The 16,951-nt window shown below is 44.4% G+C and overlaps 1 protein-coding gene and 1 long non-coding RNA gene across 2 annotated transcripts in view; one reads left to right on the top strand and one right to left on the bottom strand.

The window, feature by feature from the left end:
• The window catches only part of LOC147706335 (uncharacterized), a 150,291-nt gene that overhangs the window by 12,786 nt on the left and 120,554 nt on the right, over positions 1-16,951 (bottom strand). Inside the window, exon 2 of the long non-coding RNA XR_015297631.1 lies at positions 2,346-2,381. This is a non-coding gene — a long non-coding RNA (uncharacterized LOC147706335). The remainder of the gene's footprint in view (positions 1-2,345; positions 2,382-16,951) is intronic.
• LOC147706336 (baculoviral IAP repeat-containing protein 7-like) overlaps positions 6,897-16,951 on the top strand; it is a 59,382-nt gene continuing 49,327 nt past the window's right edge. Inside the window, exons 1-2 of the mRNA XM_086929067.1 lie at positions 6,897-6,942; positions 7,557-8,267. Coding sequence (XP_086785193.1) covers positions 7,721-8,267 — 547 coding nt within the window. The 5' untranslated portion in view covers positions 6,897-6,942; positions 7,557-7,720. The remainder of the gene's footprint in view (positions 6,943-7,556; positions 8,268-16,951) is intronic.

The raw sequence follows: 16,951 nt of genomic DNA, 5'->3' as shown, positions 1-16,951 counted from the left end.
GTTTCGGCAGCAGATAAAGTTAGAAAAAAAGTTGGTATTCCAAGTTGCCTTATCATAGCAAACAGATCTTTTTTGCAACTTTCCCAATAAGGAGGGGAACTCCGTATAGTTATTAAGACTTTGTAACCTTCCTTATACTGAAATACATTTTCTATATTATATTTTATGTCTTTTGCAGTAATACTTTTCCCATTGGTAAACTTTTTCCCTTATTGAAATGTTAATTTTACCTTTGATTTGCTTAATATGTAATTTTTTAAGTTTAAAGAACATATTAGTAATAGATTTAGCTACTCTTCGATCAGGACTTCTTAATTCTCATTGACAAATAGTACTATAATGTACCAATATGTGTCTTTCCTTATTGTTTGGCCTTCTTTTACCACAAAAAATTGTTGGAAAAGCCAAAAATTCAGAATCTTTGTCTTCATATAAACCTCGTGGCGTGCTATGTTCCGCTGGAGCTAAACGTAATATATCTACACTATTAGTGGTAATAGTTTAATTTGTTAACATAGTATCTAAATTTCATGCTTCCATGTTCTCTGAAGTATCCGAAGAATTGTTTGTATCATTAGGATTGTCTATTTCTTGAGGTATGTACTCCCAATCTGGGTTAATAGTCACTCCATATTCATTAAACATGACACTATTGGTTGCTAGCCATATAGCTGCCTGTTTAACTGTATTTGGTCTAATATTTTCATAATGTGTGTGTGATTTGTAAGCTAATTTTCTTTTTAATTTAACTGGAATTGTCATGGCGTCATTAATTTGCCTTGGTAAAATGGTAACAGTTGCCATAACCTCTGCAGGTACATTAACCACAGCACCTGATAAAGATTTCTGAAACCCGCGTGGTAACGTCCGAATTTGTAGGAATGGTTTCCTTGGCGAAACTAATCGTTCTTCTAAATTATGCAAGTTTAATTCTATTGGTACATTTGGAAACGCCATGCCATTTACAACTGAACATGGTGGTATTTTATCTTTTTTAATGGAACTATAGCAAGTACTACAAATATATTTTGTTTTCTTGTTACTAATGTCACACCTTTGAAAAATTGCAGTCTTGCAAACAGTGTGTATATTTCTTAACGTCTGTTTATGCCACAACTGATTGCACAGAGCACAAACGTACTCTGGTCCATGCAATATTTCCCGATGGAATTTACTAATAATTTGATGAATATGTTTACTGGCTTTACGGATTTGCGCCTGCGTTAAGATTCCTCTTTCTAGGTTAGGTTCCACACATCTTTTTTTTATGGAGTCAAAGTCTTCGAGTGGAGCATTTTCAGGTTTTTCTTTTTTTTTTACACTTGTTGCAGATATGCTCAAGTTATCTGTGTTTGTTGGAGACTGTTTATGTATTTGTAGTATAGAACTACTTGTTGCTGCAAACTGACCTTCATTAATGGTATTGCTATTACTCCCCTCAATTAGAATTCCAAAAGCATCAGAAGGACTTTTTCTAGGATTAAAACTAGTATTTTGAGTCACTTCAGTAGTATGTACAAACAGCTTTTTACTCTTGTTAAATCTCTCTTTTTCTTGTGAACTCTAAGTGCTTTTTCTAAGGATTGTTTCTTAATGTTCTTTATATCTATTTGTATTAATTGAAATGGTACACATTGCTGAGACTGATTTGTAAAGTTCTGTGCTAGTTTTAAAACATATTCCATAAGTCCTTCAAAAGTTTTTATTTCAAGCGTAACGCATGTTCCATTCGAATGTGGCATGCCTTCATTGTCCCTGCTATGTGAATCAAATACAAAGTAGGTTTGCATATGTTTAAAAATAGAAACGGCATATACACTCATACAAAGTAGTATGCCACAGTGCTTATTAAGAGTTAAATGTAATGCAGGTGTAATATCGGGAAAGTCTTTATCAAAACGTTTATGGACATCACCATAATAAGGGTGTCGTAGCGTAAGCGAATATATTTGTTGATTGTGCTCTTTATATTTTGGCAAATCATCTGGATGCATAAGTGTTTCTTTGTTTATGGAATGCATTTCTAAATATAAAGCATCCCCGAGGTCCATAATGTAATGGAGATCATTTGAGTTCCATGTATTTACTGGTTTGCAAAAATTATGCAAAACAGCAAAAGTACTATTTGGTAAGCATTGTTTCCCTTGTGAATTGCTATTAAATCTTGTATTCCCTTGATGGTAACTTGCTTTCAAGCATCTATGCATTGTATATGTATTTGTATGAAAATTATGCTATATATAAAGATTCTGGTACCCCTGTCTTGAAACTGGAGTTATGAATTATGTGTTAATAAAGTACTTACTACAATTACTTGTGTGATAAGTAATAACAATTCTTGTTACCTTATCTTGGTGACGAGTTGAGTTCGACAGAAGTATCTAAATGGAGTAAAAAACAATGTTATTGTGCGAAAGAAAGGATTTCAATTAGTAATATAAATGCACTTGTGTAAAGGAAATTTTATGTTAACAATTTTGTATAGTAATGAACAGTGAGGATGAGAGTGTGATAGAGAGAGTGCGATAGAGAGAGTGCGATAGAGGGTGCGATAGAGGGTGCGATAGAGGGTGCGATGGAGAGAGAGTGTGATGGAGAGAGAGTGTGATGGAGAGAGAGTGTGATGGAGAGAGACGGAGAGAGAGAGAGACAGCGATAGAGAGATGGAGATAGAGAGAGGTATTGAGGTAGTGAGATAGAGAGAGGTATTGAGGTAGTGAGATAGAGAGAGGTATTGAGGTAGTGAGATAGAGAGAGGTATTGAGGTAGTGAGATACAGAGAGGTATTGAGGTAGTGAGATACAGAGAGGTATTGAGGTAGTGAGATACAGAGAGGTATTGAGGTAGTGAGATACAGAGAGGTATTGAGGTCGTGAGATATAGAGAGGTATTGAGGTAGTGAGATACAGAGAGAGAGTATGAGAGAGAGAGTATGAGAGAGAGAGAGTATGAGAGAGCCAGAGTGCGTGTGAGCCAGATGGAGAGAGATAGATCGAGAGAGAGACAGAGAGAGAGAGAGAGAGAGAGAGACACAGAGAGAGAGAGAGAGAGATGGAGAGACAGAGAGATGGAGAGAGAGAGAGAGAGAGAGAGAGAGAGAGAGAGAGAGAGAGAGAGAGACACAGAGAGAGAGAGAGAGAGAGAGAGAGAGAGAGAGAGACACAGAGAGAGAGAGAGAGAGATGGAGAGACAGAGAGACGGAGAGAGAGAGAGAGAGAGAGAGAGAGAGAGAGAGAGAGAGAGAGATGGAGACACAGAGATGGAGACACAGAGATGGAGAGACAGAGAGATGGAGAGACAGAGAGATGGAGAGAGAGAGAGAGAGAGAGAGAGAGAGAGAGAGAGAGAGAGAGAGAGAGAATATATTACAGACATGTGTCTCTTCTTTTGTCCTAGTTGCAAGTCAGATCAGAACTGAGGTTCTGGTGTCAGGGTAACTTTTGAATCATAGATTTAGCGGCGTTAGGGGTGTGACTGCAAGTGGCCAATGGGCTACTTCCCCCAGCGGCTAATCTGCAACTGAGGTGACCTTATCCAGGAATGTAGGTCACCTTTTCTACCCAGAACCCACTATTCTACTACTTTTAAAATGACAGAAGTCTTCCTATGCTGCACAGACAAAGTATCCCACCAAAGAGGTGTGGCTAGCCTTCTGTGAGAGTACATCTCTGGAATACCCACATTTACCAAATTTACCGCCTGCCTGATTACAAACATGCCTGGAGCACAGGAAAGGCTGTTTTCTCCTTTGGGAGGCAGCTTGGTTGCATATCACAGGTGGTGCAGCCTTTGAAGCTCATTGCCTTGATGTGCCACTTCACTAGCCAGCCTGTCGGTGTTAGCCAGCCTGTTGGTGTGAGGTGTGATCTCTTTCCCATCCAGGCCATTGTTTCTGACTCCTGGGTGAGTTCACGCCTCCTGGCAGGAGGTCATATTCCTGTCTTGGTGGCAGCAAGCACAGGCTGGAAGCCAGGGCACAGGAAAGGCTGAGGCAACCAGGTGGGCAACCTCTATGTTGGCCACCTGGGTGCCTGCCACATCGTCCTCGGCATGCGATTCATGTCAGGGGTGATGAAGCACATTATTTGATACCACACATGACATATTTAGGCGGTACCATAATGATTGCCCAGGTGCCAGCCCATGTTATCCTATGGGCCGTCTATCACTTATAGTGTCCTTTAATGGTAAAGGAAACTATAGGGATATGTAAGTTTTCACTTACATGCCCTCACCTTTAATATAATGCACCCTGTCTCCTGCGGTAAGGAGGCCTTCCTTAGGGGTTACTGGCATGTATTAAAAATGGTGCATTGACTTTGTTACACACGGTGAGAGCAAAATCAAGTTTGAGCAGTTTGCACTGCTCCTGCAACCTGCAATGGCAGGCCTGCTGTCAATAGTTTACTTGGGTCACTCAGGCTAGCCCTGGTGACCCATTTAACCAACTATATCAGCCCCTGTTCCAGTTGTCAAGAACCTTGGAGTTTGGTTGGACATGAGTCTTTCTATTAGTCACCAAATCTCCAAAGTGGCCGCTACCTGCTCCAGCATTCTAAGATGGTTCAAAAAATGTTAAGTTGCCTTCCATTCTTGGCCCAGTGAACAGTCATCCAGGCCTTGTTGACTTCGGGGCTTTATTACAGAAACAATCTATATTTTGGAGTAACGAAGAACCTTCTTAAATGTCTCCAAATAGTGCCGAAGCCAGCGCCAAGACTTCTACTTCATCCCCCGAAGTTCAAGTCTACGGTTCACCTGGTTCCTGAATTGTATTGGCTCCCAAATGAATGTTCTATTCAATTTAAAATGCTGTGCTATGTACACAAATGTCTCTAGAAATCCTGTCCCTCCTGCCTAAGATCCTTGGTGATGCCATAAACTATCAGGTGGTCCTCACACTCTAGCAATTTGGATCTCACAGCAGATACCAGAGTAATGGGAGATCTAGGCAAGGAGGTCATGCCTTCTCTTCTTAGGCCCAAAGACGTGGAACTCTCTCCCTGCTGAGTTGAGATTCTGCAGCTCTCTAAAACCTGGCTCTTTTAAATGCGGTCACTATAAGCGGTCTCTACTGTGCTTTTGGGTACCGTTATTGTAACATAGCACTGGAAAACCCTGGGTTGGGTAGCCGTGCACTGTACAAATCTTAAAAATAACAATAATACCACCCATGCCCTTGGTTTTACTGGTACCATATATTAGGAGCTTATAAGGGGGTTAATATCCAGTGGCAATTGTGATATACCAATTCACAAATATCAGTTTTAGGGAGAGAGCACTGGGTCCGGGCAGTAGGCCCCAGTGGACTATCAGAGTCATAACCATCAGCATTGGGGCAACAAGTGTGTGTGGGGTGTGACCCTACAAAAAAAGTCACTTTTTTACATGCAGTAGCCAAAGATGGTCTGAACTATGATGTACTGTCAAATTCAATGCCCACATGGGCAGAGATGAGTTTTAAAAGGTTTGTTAAGTGTAAGTAGACTTCTTATATACACACCCTACTAGGACTAATGATTTGTCCTTGAATCAGTTCATCTTCTACTGGGCTCCACCCCACAGACTGATGATGGAGCCCCCACTCATCCAGAACACACTCACATCACATATTCCAACACTTAGCCAAGACGCCCTTGCATACCGTTCACGACCAGCACCCACAGAAATACCCTACATCTCCGTTCACACAGGAGTGGAGAGACACTGCAACTTACCTAAATACCACACACTTTCCTTTGCACAGAAATACACAATCTGCATACACACTACACTGTAAACTAATATCCACATAGCAAAAAAATTAACTCACTTAACACCAAACATCAGAATTAGATCCTCACACCCATTTTAAGTAGATACTCACCCATCAGTCACACAAGCACATCACAAAAATAAATAAATAGCACAACAGAGGATGACCACCTCCCACTGTTAAGGCTCACAGACAAATGTCCCTCTCCTCCACAGATATGTGTGGTGTTTCCTCCAAATAATGAATGTTTAAAATTGTTGCTGTGAGCGGACTGAAGCTCAAATAACTGAGCACGAGGACTCAGATGAAAGTCTATGATCTCTCTTGGTGACTTGCAGTGGTCACCCTCTCTGTAGGGGAGCGCATTGGGCCCCTCAACAGGCTGGTGACTGCAAAGGCTGGCCCATACCACCTGTCAAGTAGCCCCTTTACCTGTAAGACTTTCAACACGTACTATTTTTCCACCAACAGCCCTTTCCACGCTGGCGTGAATGCCTGTAGTTTTTAACCTATACTTAAAATGCTAATATTGAAACTACACTTCCCAAAATGCAATGGACGGTTGTTTAGAAAGCAGTCATGACCAATAATGATTAAAAAGACACTGGGCTGGTGACAGGATGATTACACCCCACCGTGAATCATGCCCTGTGCTTTTCTTTTGCAAGACTGTTTTGAAATGAAGCATTAGCACAACTGAAGCGACCCAAGACTACACATCTCACAATGCATTATTAAGTTTAAAGAACTTTCGGTACGGTAACCATCGCGTATTTAGAACAAGGCGGAATGCGTTCTCCCGAGACTGACCGTTTCTCTGCTCTGGCCTGGGCGCCTAGAAAGACTTGGTTGCAGCCCATCAAGCCACACAGAAACACCACTACGTCGAAAGGATGCCAACGCTATTCACCAGTCTCGGCTGTCCCTGCAGTGACCACCTGCTCCGCCCCATATTTTACCTGCAGCGCCTGGATGCTGTGGAAATGACGCTATTTTCTTAAAAGCTCGATATGAAACGGCGGTGTCTATTAACGAACAACGAATAGGCTTCACCTGGGACGAATTGTGGAAGGCATTGTGATCAGGTGGGACTGGTAGTTCATTTAAAAGGAAGTGGAGGTGGGCGTCAGTTCATTCGTTTGCCGGTGGGAGAACTACTTTTGTTTTTTTCCTTCGTTAATGTTAGGGTGCGTGCGCGTTTTATCTACTTGTCTCATTTTGTGGAGTTGCTTTTTCACTGCTTTGGAGTTTAATGTTTGCTTAACTCTGTTCTCTCTCTTTTTTAGTGGTACGTTACGTAGTTCCTGGTTTAGTCTGCACGTACCTAGTTACGTTGTTTAATGTATTCTTCTTTTTGTGGGGGATGCTAACACCGCTTTCAATGCTTCATCTGAATTATTAATCGCGTGATTTGGCTCCCTTTAACTCCGTACCTTTGCATGATTGTCCTGGGTCCCAATGCAAACATTGGAATGTTCCAACGCCACCCAGAAAATCTGGGTAATAAAATCAGATGTTAGTATTGGGATGCAGAGGATGTGTACCACTGCGCCTCCTGTATTACCGTGCGCCAACCTATATGTTTCTCCACCACAGGGTCCACTTTTAATGTATTGCATTCTGGGAGGTGTAGTCCGAGTTTTAGAGTCGGCTGTTTTATTAAATGACTATGGGTTCACTCTCCCGCCCCCACTTTTCTTTTTTTTTTGGTCCTGACTTTTTTCGTGCATATTTCTCTATTAATCCGTGTCCACCTACTATAATTTTCTAAAAACCTATATCTATTTTTTTTTTATTTTAGGACCCCTGTATATTCGCACTGCCGGAAACAGATATAAAGAATACATCGGCCTCCTTGGCGAGCTCACTGGGCACTGCAGCAGCCCCGCCTCTGTTGTGAAGGAATCCTGCCTGGCACCCCAAAACCTGAGGCGCCCCTAGGCTCTCGCATAGAGCGTAAGCGGTATGAGTGATAACGCCCCCTGTCGGCCAGATGCCCCTTGCGGTGCCAGTAGTCGCATCAGCGATCTGGAGAGGCTGCTTCTTGCATCTGATGGGATGACCTACGAGTACCAGCGAGATGGCGTGAGGTACAAGTACGGCGCGCGGAAGATGATGAACTGCGAGCTGGACCGGCTGGACTCCTTCAATAGGTGGCCGTCCGCGGCCCAGGCGTTTTGCGCGGACCTGGCAAGCGCTGGCTTCTTCTACTTGGGGCCCGAGGACCTAGTCCAGTGCTTCTCCTGCCAGGGCATGCTGAACTGCAGGATCCTACGGGAAGCTGCCATGCAGGAGCACCGGAAGTACAACCCACACTGCCACTTCGCCATGGGCAGGGAAGTGGGTAACATACCCAAGCCGCAGCCAGTGGCTGAAAGCCCAGAGGCCTCCATGGTAAGGATGGCCGCGCGTCCAGACATGGCAGAGGCAGGCATGCGAGAGCACTCTTTCCTCGGCTGGCCAAAGGACAAGGTGCATCCGAGGAAACTCGCCAGGGCTGGCTTTTATACAGGTGAGTGAAGGTCCGGGTTGGATTGGGATAAAATATCGGCCCGTGCACGCTAAAAATAAACTGCCTACGTTTGCATAATTTGCATATTGCCTTTCCGCACTGCTTCGGCGAAATTTAATTTTAAAAAGGGGGGGGGGGGTGCACGTATTAGTTTACACTGGTGAAAGACACCTGCAAACAAGCGGGGACACTTTTTTTCTCAGGCCCCCGCTCAATAATATGCATATATTAATGGGCCGGCCCAGCTTGAGAAAGGGAGGTAATGGACGCCCACCCGTCTCCAGAAAGGCCTGTCGTTCACCCACTGGGCCGCTGGCAGTCTCTGAACAACGCAGGAACTACCCAAATCGGCCCAATGACTGCACAAAAAACAGCTTAAATCTGGATCTGGACACAGGCCCCTCCGGCATTGCCAGTGCCCGCGTAATCTATCCCACCCATGGTGAAAGCACTGCGGAGACCATGTCTTAACCCTGGTGTTGTGCCACGCCTTTAAAACATTTTTAAAAAAATGTATACGTGAACAATGTGCCCTTTACTTTAAGGTGGCTGCACCGCTGTTTGTGCTCCTGTTTGATTGCATGCAGCGTGGGGAGGGGCTAGAGCCAGCCACCCTCCTATGACCTACTGCAGTCACCACCTGGCCTACATCCAGGCTTCCTGCTCTTAAAGAACCCTGTGAAACAACTGGATTTATAAATGTAACAATACTTGAAGTATAAACCTAGAATGGCTTGATTAAGATTAAACTTCTCAAAACACTCACTTGGAATCATGTAATCCCTATGTACGAAAACTCAAAACCCTTCATATTAAAACAAGGCCATATTCTACATCCCAATATAGAGTAGGACATTATGCACCTCTACAAAGTAGCCCGATGACCACTTTTAGAAATACAAAAATGAGAAGTGATACAATCTCTTACCCTAATTGTTTATTTCTCACTGTTAATTGCTGGCAACAGCACCCATGTTCTGGATTTATAGTCCACGAACAATTATTTCTACTTCTTCTCACAGCCCTCTGCCGACTGGAGAATTTTGGATTGTTCTTTCTTCCTCCTCTTTCCCCGCCCATCTTAGTTTTGTTCCGAGCTCTTGGTCTCCACAATGCCACCTCCACTTCCTCATTCCTTGTTTTTGTCCACTGGTTCTCAGTATCCCAAGTGCTTGTATTATGTCCTTTCCTCCTGTCCAAACATAAAGAGGAAAATCTTGAACAAGCATCCTTCCTCCCAATCGTAAAGAGAACTTGGCTGCAGCCGCATTAAAAGCTGTATGGCGAGTCCATAACAACTTTTAAAGCTTACTTTGCTTTCCTCAGTATCTTTTGCCTACTACCAGTGATGGTGAGTTTCATCTCGTCAGTGAAACCGGTGTCCTGTGGAGTATACTATTGATAAAAAAAGTACTAATTTCTTCAGAAAACAAATTGCACCCCGTCGCTGCTGATAGCATTAGCATTGGGCAAACCCGGTCTTCCTTGATAACTGCACCTGTTTGTGACCGTCCCAAGATTTAACAAGCATTTACAATGCAATGGTTTCGCCTTTTGAAAAGTTTGAGCTATTGGCATTGTAAATGATAAAATTAGTATTTATGTGTTGGTTTTGAAAACAGATAAATAAATGGCATTGTGATTTACAATGCCAATAGTTTAATCACAGACCCACACACACACAGACCCACACACACAGACCCACACACAGAGAGAGAGCCACACACACACACCCAGAGCCACACACACACACCCAGAGCCACACACATCCACCCAGAGCCACACACATCCACCCAGAGCCACACACATCCACCCAGAGCCACACACATCCACCCAGAGCCACACACATCCACCCAGAGCCACACACATCCACCCAGAGCCACACACACCCACCCAGAGTCACACCCAACCACCCAAAGCCACACACACACTCAGGAGAGCAAGCACGGTGAGGGGGCAGGGAAGCAAGCACAGCATGGGGGCAGGGAAGCAAACACAGCCAGGGGGCAGGGAAGCAAGCACAGCCAGGGGGCAGGAAAGCAAGCACAGATCCTTAGTGAGTTTAGTGTGCAGCGAAATAAAAGATGAACCCCTGGCGTCTTGTTTGTGTGACTCTCCAGCTGACAGCGAGCAGCACCCAATGTTCTTAAGTGCAAATATTTTGCGATGCATTGGACGGTGCCAGATCCTGCGGCCACGGAAAGTTTGTCTCCAGACACGGTGGGAAAAAAGGTGGCTTTTATCCAAAGCCAAGGACGTAGCTTCCAATTGTGTACCAGGTGCAGTGGCACCTGGACTGGGGGGTGGGGTGGGGTAGAGGGTGCATTCAACCCTGATTAACCCTATCTTTCACCGTTGAAACTGCTGCCAGCAGGGTCCATTCCTTCCTTGCACTAGGGCCCACAACACACTGGGTACTATGCCATTTTCCAAACTTTTTTAAAAACTGTGCCCTAAAATTGTCTGTTGTCTTGCACAAGTCACCTGGTGACTGAATTTCCACAACAAAATTAACCTGACTGCCAAGCATCTTGTCCTGTTTGTTTTCGTAATTATTGTGTGCTACCTCAACTTTCACAGTGAAACATAATAAATTTGGAACAAAGTGTCAGTCTTGTCAGAAATATGAACTTAAATAATGGGGTCGAGTTATGGATCTGGTAATAAGACACATAACGCGTAACCCAAACCAGCTCTGCATTTGAATTGACTGCACATTTTTTCTCAGTGGACGACCGTGGTGCCATAGCGGCCATATGCTACTGACCCGATGTGCTTCTTCCTCAGGGCCAGGGTTTCATTCTTGCCCATGTGCTCACAAATGGCGGCACCTGTGATGCTGGGGGCCACCGGTGAAGTTTGCTGATGTACTCTGGCGGATGGAGGGAACCAGGCTGGGAGATGGTGGGGGTCGGGGAGCTGAGCTAGGCTCTTGCCGGGTGTCTGTCTGTCTCTGGGGACAGTTGCCTCCTCTGCCCTCACCCATCTCTGCTGGAGCACTTTTTCAACGCTCTTGCTCTCTCTTTATACACTACCCACTTTACAGAACTACTCATTTCACCCCAGTTATTGTACGCTGGCCTCATGTGTCCATTCATTCACACATTTTCTTTGGTGCATTGTCTGGCCCGCCTCGCCTTATGCAAGGTCAGCAGGTGAATATCGCACATGTACCCCTTTGGAACTGTGTTTACAGTTCAGCTTGCCTAGCCTCACTATAGGCACCGTTTGAGCGATGCGAAGCAGGGCGTTGTTTCCCCAATAGGTGCAGGCTCTCAGTATTGCACGCGCATTTTGCTATTGACAGAAAGAAGGAACTCTTTACAGCGCGAATAACCCCCTTTTTCGATCCGGAGTGGGGATTAAACAGCATTCAATGTGTGTGTGTGTGTGTATCTATAGCTCTTTATTGCCCAAAGCATATGGCAGCTGCCTGTCAGTGGAAGTGAGACGTGCACATTATTAGATTCTTTGGTTTTCGAGGTGACCTTTGTCACGGCAGAGACACCCGCCTGGCAAATGGGACGAATACAGGATGGCAGCTCTGTTTATAATCTCTGCTGCATCGAGAAACGAGAGGGAGGCGGCGCGTGCACCATTCATATATAATCCTTTACCAATCCACAGTCAACAAGGCAGCCGATAATTTACATCCGCTAAAGCACTGCCATGGATTGGGTGTGTAATTACTTCTCAGTGGCGGTGGTACCACCCCTCAGTAGCAGTGCACTCGCTGCGTGCATGGAGAGTGTCTGCAGGCGCTATACAGGCGCACCACTCGGGCCTTCAGAAGCGCTATGAACACTATAGTCCTGCAACATCAGAGTTGTACAAATGTTTTCTGCTTCCAGAATAGCTCCTTGAGCCATTGCACCCTATCTGTAGCGCAATAAAACCAATGACGCAGAGGACCTTCAGAGAAAATATTTTAAATACCAGCCTATTGCATTTATAGTTTACACCAATCACGCCGCTAGGTGATGCGCCCCAAAACAATATAGGAATACATCTTGGTGACGCACAATACTCAAAAACTTCCCATATAGGATCATAATATATCAAATACTCTGCTATCCATACATTCCCCATGGGGTAGTGCACTACCCATCCGAAAATGTGCTTCAACACACCACAGCAGGGTGTGAAGCCCCTTATAAATTGGACTCACGTGTGTGAACCGCCATGTCACTTATGGCAACCCTCATAAAAATAAAGAGTGATGCATGCGGCAGGGGGGACGGGCACACGACAGCGGGAGGGGGGACGGGCTCACGGATAATTATCTATGAGAAACTTTATCTCATTACTGTCGAGAAGAAGACATGAAATTATTGCTTCTTACCCGAATTAAGTCTAAGTCGATTAGCGGTTGTTGATAAGTGCGGTGACATAATGGTTCGAGCTAGACGAAGTCGATAAAATAACGCTTGTCTATAAATCAAGAATAGTAGTATAGGCGATTCAAATTGGAAACATTAATTGCACATTAGCTGAGCTCTGCGAATATGTTATCCGTTTCTTACCTAGGAGTGGCCACCAAGCGCCGTAACGGAATTACGGTGTTTGTCAACTGATGGCGATTTGCGGTCACGGACTTGTGGCTTATCTAGAGTTAAAAATAGCCGTGTATTGGTATTACTCTTACGCTATATTAACTGGTTCTAATTTGCGCCGGTTTCTATTTGTTATCTTACCTAGAACAGGCGGAGGAACGGCGTACCGGATAAACACGTTCTGGCGTCTGGGAACTCAGCGAAAGAATTACAAACGGTCAATTTCGTTGGTTTATATAACCTCTTTGGTCATTGGTTAAAGGGGTTACTTGGTTTCTTAAAGGTGTATAGCATGATGGACCGGTATTCGTATACAGGTGGCAAGGGCGAGGTGGGATAAAGTTTCTCATAGATAATTATCTAATTGCAGATAGCTGTTAACCTACAAAAAAATCCTTAGCAGCAAGCGTCCGGGTAACTACGTAACTCTGAAGCACCCCTGGCCTGTCCTGAACAGGTAGCAATGTAACTCTCGTAATCATCATGCAATCGCAGTGACTAATACCGTATTATACTAACATCGATATACGGTAACTTCTATGTTCTAGAGAGTCGGTAATCTGAGTAGGACCATATCCAACAACCAGGTGGCCGTATTACTATGTTACTTGAAGCCAAATAGGTAAACAAGTCAGGTCCCGGGCCTCGCTGTGATTGGCTGACGTCACGGGGGTGTCCCGGGCCGGCAGCCAATCACAGCGCGGCCCGGGAATGACGTCACGGGGTGTCCCGGGCCGGCAGCCAATCGCAGCGCGGCCCGGGACAAAGGGGCGGGGCTTAAAAAAAGCACCAGAAACGCCCCCGAATCGCGTTTTCGAAAGAGAGCGCGATTGACAGCCTCTGTCTCCCAATGGCTAGCCTCCATTTATGGAGCTAGCCAATTGGAAACAGAGGCTGTCCTAACCTCACTACTAAAAACAAAAGATTTCGACTGGGAGGGGCTTCGCCCCTCGCCAAAAGTCGAAACCTAAAAAAACAACTTTTTATTAAATCATCAAATTGTTGTACATTCAAAGCATGTATATTGTAGTGTCACTCATGTTTCAGTTGAAATTTCTATCATTGTTGACAAGTGAAAGTCCACATCAATAAAGAATAGTTGTTCCTCGCATCCCTCTTAAAGTCCCAGATGTACCCGCCATGCCACCCACATTTTTTTTCTCCCTTCTTGGAGCACCCTTTACTTTTTTTTATAAATAACAGACTCTGCTTGCTAGCACCAGTCTTGGTCATTTTCCCCATTCCTCCAGCATTGTGGTGGACGTCACCACCCCCGCCCCTCCATCCTTGCAATGTTACGTTGCAATTATTGCCACCAATGCCAACCATAACTTTCATAATCTTTATCTCGAATGCTCGGGCACTCCCAGAGCAGTCCCAAGATTCTTTACTCCCCTTTAGGAAAAAGGTTAAAACTTGTCTTTTCCCCAAAGTGATGTAATCCGACTGTCCTGCTCAGTCTGACTTTTGTCCTGTCCTTCCAGCGCCAGGATGCCTGCAAGGTGATATTGCGCTTTATAAGACTAATAAATGAATAAATACCAACACCCATTTGGATCGAACAGACACCACTCAACACTACAGCCGTTCCTTAGTTGGAAAAAAAATGAAAATGCTCCTTGACAACCTAATTTATTCCAAGGGACTACCACAGACTGGCTGGTGAGAAAGGTGCCACGCGCATGCCTTTAGTTTTGTCAGCAGTGGTTCATTTGCAATCTCAAATGCACTCTTCTACCAGGCTGTCCACCCTGGTCCACTAAAACATGTATGATCTGATTTGGTACTGAATTAATCAAAAGGGAATGGACACTGGTGTCTACTAAACCTTCGGTTAGTCTTTGAAAACCCTCATAGACAGCCTGATTTAGTCGATGCGGTGTATCTTTTATCCGCCCCGTCAGGCGTCATGGCGCAGTCAAATAACGTGCGGTATGCCTGCCTCACCCGAGGCTACCTCTGGTCCAGGTGGAAGTGTCCAGAAATAATAGAAAAGGGAAAAATATAAAAACAGTGTGTCACCAAAAAAGAATTTTTTATGAAAAGGTTGGCACTGTTAAAAAATTCGATATATATGTAATCGGGCAACTAGATTACCATATATCTATATGGATGCGTCAACATGTTTCAGCTCTGAGCCCAGCCGGGTCTGTAGAGCTTTCGTCAGGACAAAAAGACAAAAATACATACACAGAAGGTACTTACACAACTTGTGTAGGTTCCTATAGCCATTATGGAATTTCTTATACAGTCACCTTAATAGGCGTTCTTAGAGGCTTCTACAGGAGTGAAGAGTCGCTAGGAGTGGTCTTTGCCACGAGGACCAGCTTTCAGTCCCTGTGCTGACTCTGCCCTAGGGGACTGCCTACGAAACATGTTGACCAGGTAGCCAGCTAATTGCTCTACCACAAAACCCCCTTCTTAATATTCCCAGCTAGGCAAGCAAATACAATTTTTTTTTTTCTACTAGCCAGGTAATTTTTAACCTTTTTTCATCTTTTTCATTTTTCTCACTTTCACTAGTTAGGTCCCTACACTTCACTGACGCCTCTGCACCAACACATAGCCTTTGTCACTATTATTCAGTGCTCCCCCGTAGTCCGCTGGTCGCAGCACGCCCCGCCCCGTAGAGGGAAGGGAAGACCCCCATGATGAAGCATGACACTATTGGATTTTTTTAGTGTGTGAGGGGTATTTTAAAAGCACATAAATGCTCCCATCTTTCCACTGTTTAAGAGAGAGCTGCACCACGTAAATAAACAAAAATAAAATAAAATCACTACACGTTGATAGAATCTCTTTGTTTATACCCTATGAATATGCCATGGCGCCTGATGGGGCGGATAAAAGATACACCGCATCGACTAAATCAGGCTGTCTATGAGGGTTTTCAAAGACTAACCGAAGGTTTAGTAGACACCAGTGTCCATTCCCTTTTAATTAATTCAGTATCTAACTAGGGGAACTGAATGGACCTTGAATACTCTTCCCTCCTCTTTGATAGAAGAGATCTGATTTGGTGACGGAATCCCTTAGCAAATGTTGTGCATGTGGCAGGCTTGGCGGGTCTTCACCCCCCCGCCACCCCTACCCCCTCTCGCCCCCTCCCACTTTAGCAGGAGTTTATATTACCTCCTCAAATAGTCTTCATCATTTTGCTCTCACTCCCAAAGTCTTCGCATCTCACTAAATGTATTGTGTAGACAATGTTCTGCCACTTTACCCTTCACTTATCTCTTGCTAGTTCTGTTCTCTGCTTATTTTGCATATTTCAGTCGTCCTCCCCCACAAAACTTCTCTTCACTCTAAATCTCCCTTTATTTCCTAGAGATAACGTAGACAAACAATCCGTACCTCTATCGTGCAGTCCTCCCGTATACTGCTCCATAAACCTATTCCTTGACCCTCTGCCCATCAGGAAATCCTGAGTAGAAACCTTGGAGTAAAATTGCATTGAGGGTTTGTGGTACAATGTAACTGAAGGGCAAAACAACAAAAATTGAATGTTGACTCCCCAACTGCATGGAAGTGAGCAGGTCTTTAAGTGGGATGAAAAAAACTGGGGGGGTCTCTCAAAGGGGCGTGACCAATGTAATCGGGGGCGTGGCTTAAACACATAATCTAAAAATCTGTGCTGATCATAGTGTGCCACCCGACTTGTATTTTGCTGTTTCCGTCATTGCATCCAGATATGATACAACAAGTAACATCATACCTACAGCAAGTCAGGACTATTGGCTTTGTTAATGGTTGTTAGTTGCATAAATAAGCAGCAGCTATGGCTTGCATGTAATTTAGAAAAAAGCTTTCACTTGAACCCCTGGTGACACCAAGACAATGTTGCTCTCCTGAGTTTCAAAAGAGAAGCGAAATCCAGAGAGAGAATTACTCTTTAAAGGATTTCCTTTCCCCTACAACGCTCCCCTGGCATGACATCATGGCGTAACGTCTCCACTAGTGAGCAGAGTTAGTGTGCGCACATCAATGTGCCTGCTGTCACTGCAGTGTGGCAATAAAAACTGACCACCTGAACCAGGGCACAAAACAGAGCCCGATGGAGACCCATTTCGAGGGCCCCTTTAAAAAAAAACTGCCGGTGCTCAGACCTGGCCCACTTAACCCCTTACTTGT

Source organism: Lissotriton vulgaris, chromosome 7, assembly GCF_964263255.1.
Source record: "Lissotriton vulgaris chromosome 7, aLisVul1.2, whole genome shotgun sequence".
Lineage (NCBI taxonomy): Eukaryota > Metazoa > Chordata > Amphibia > Caudata > Salamandridae > Lissotriton > Lissotriton vulgaris.
The sequence above is the reverse complement of the archived record's forward strand: the minus strand, read 5'-3'. Positions and strand labels throughout refer to the sequence as shown.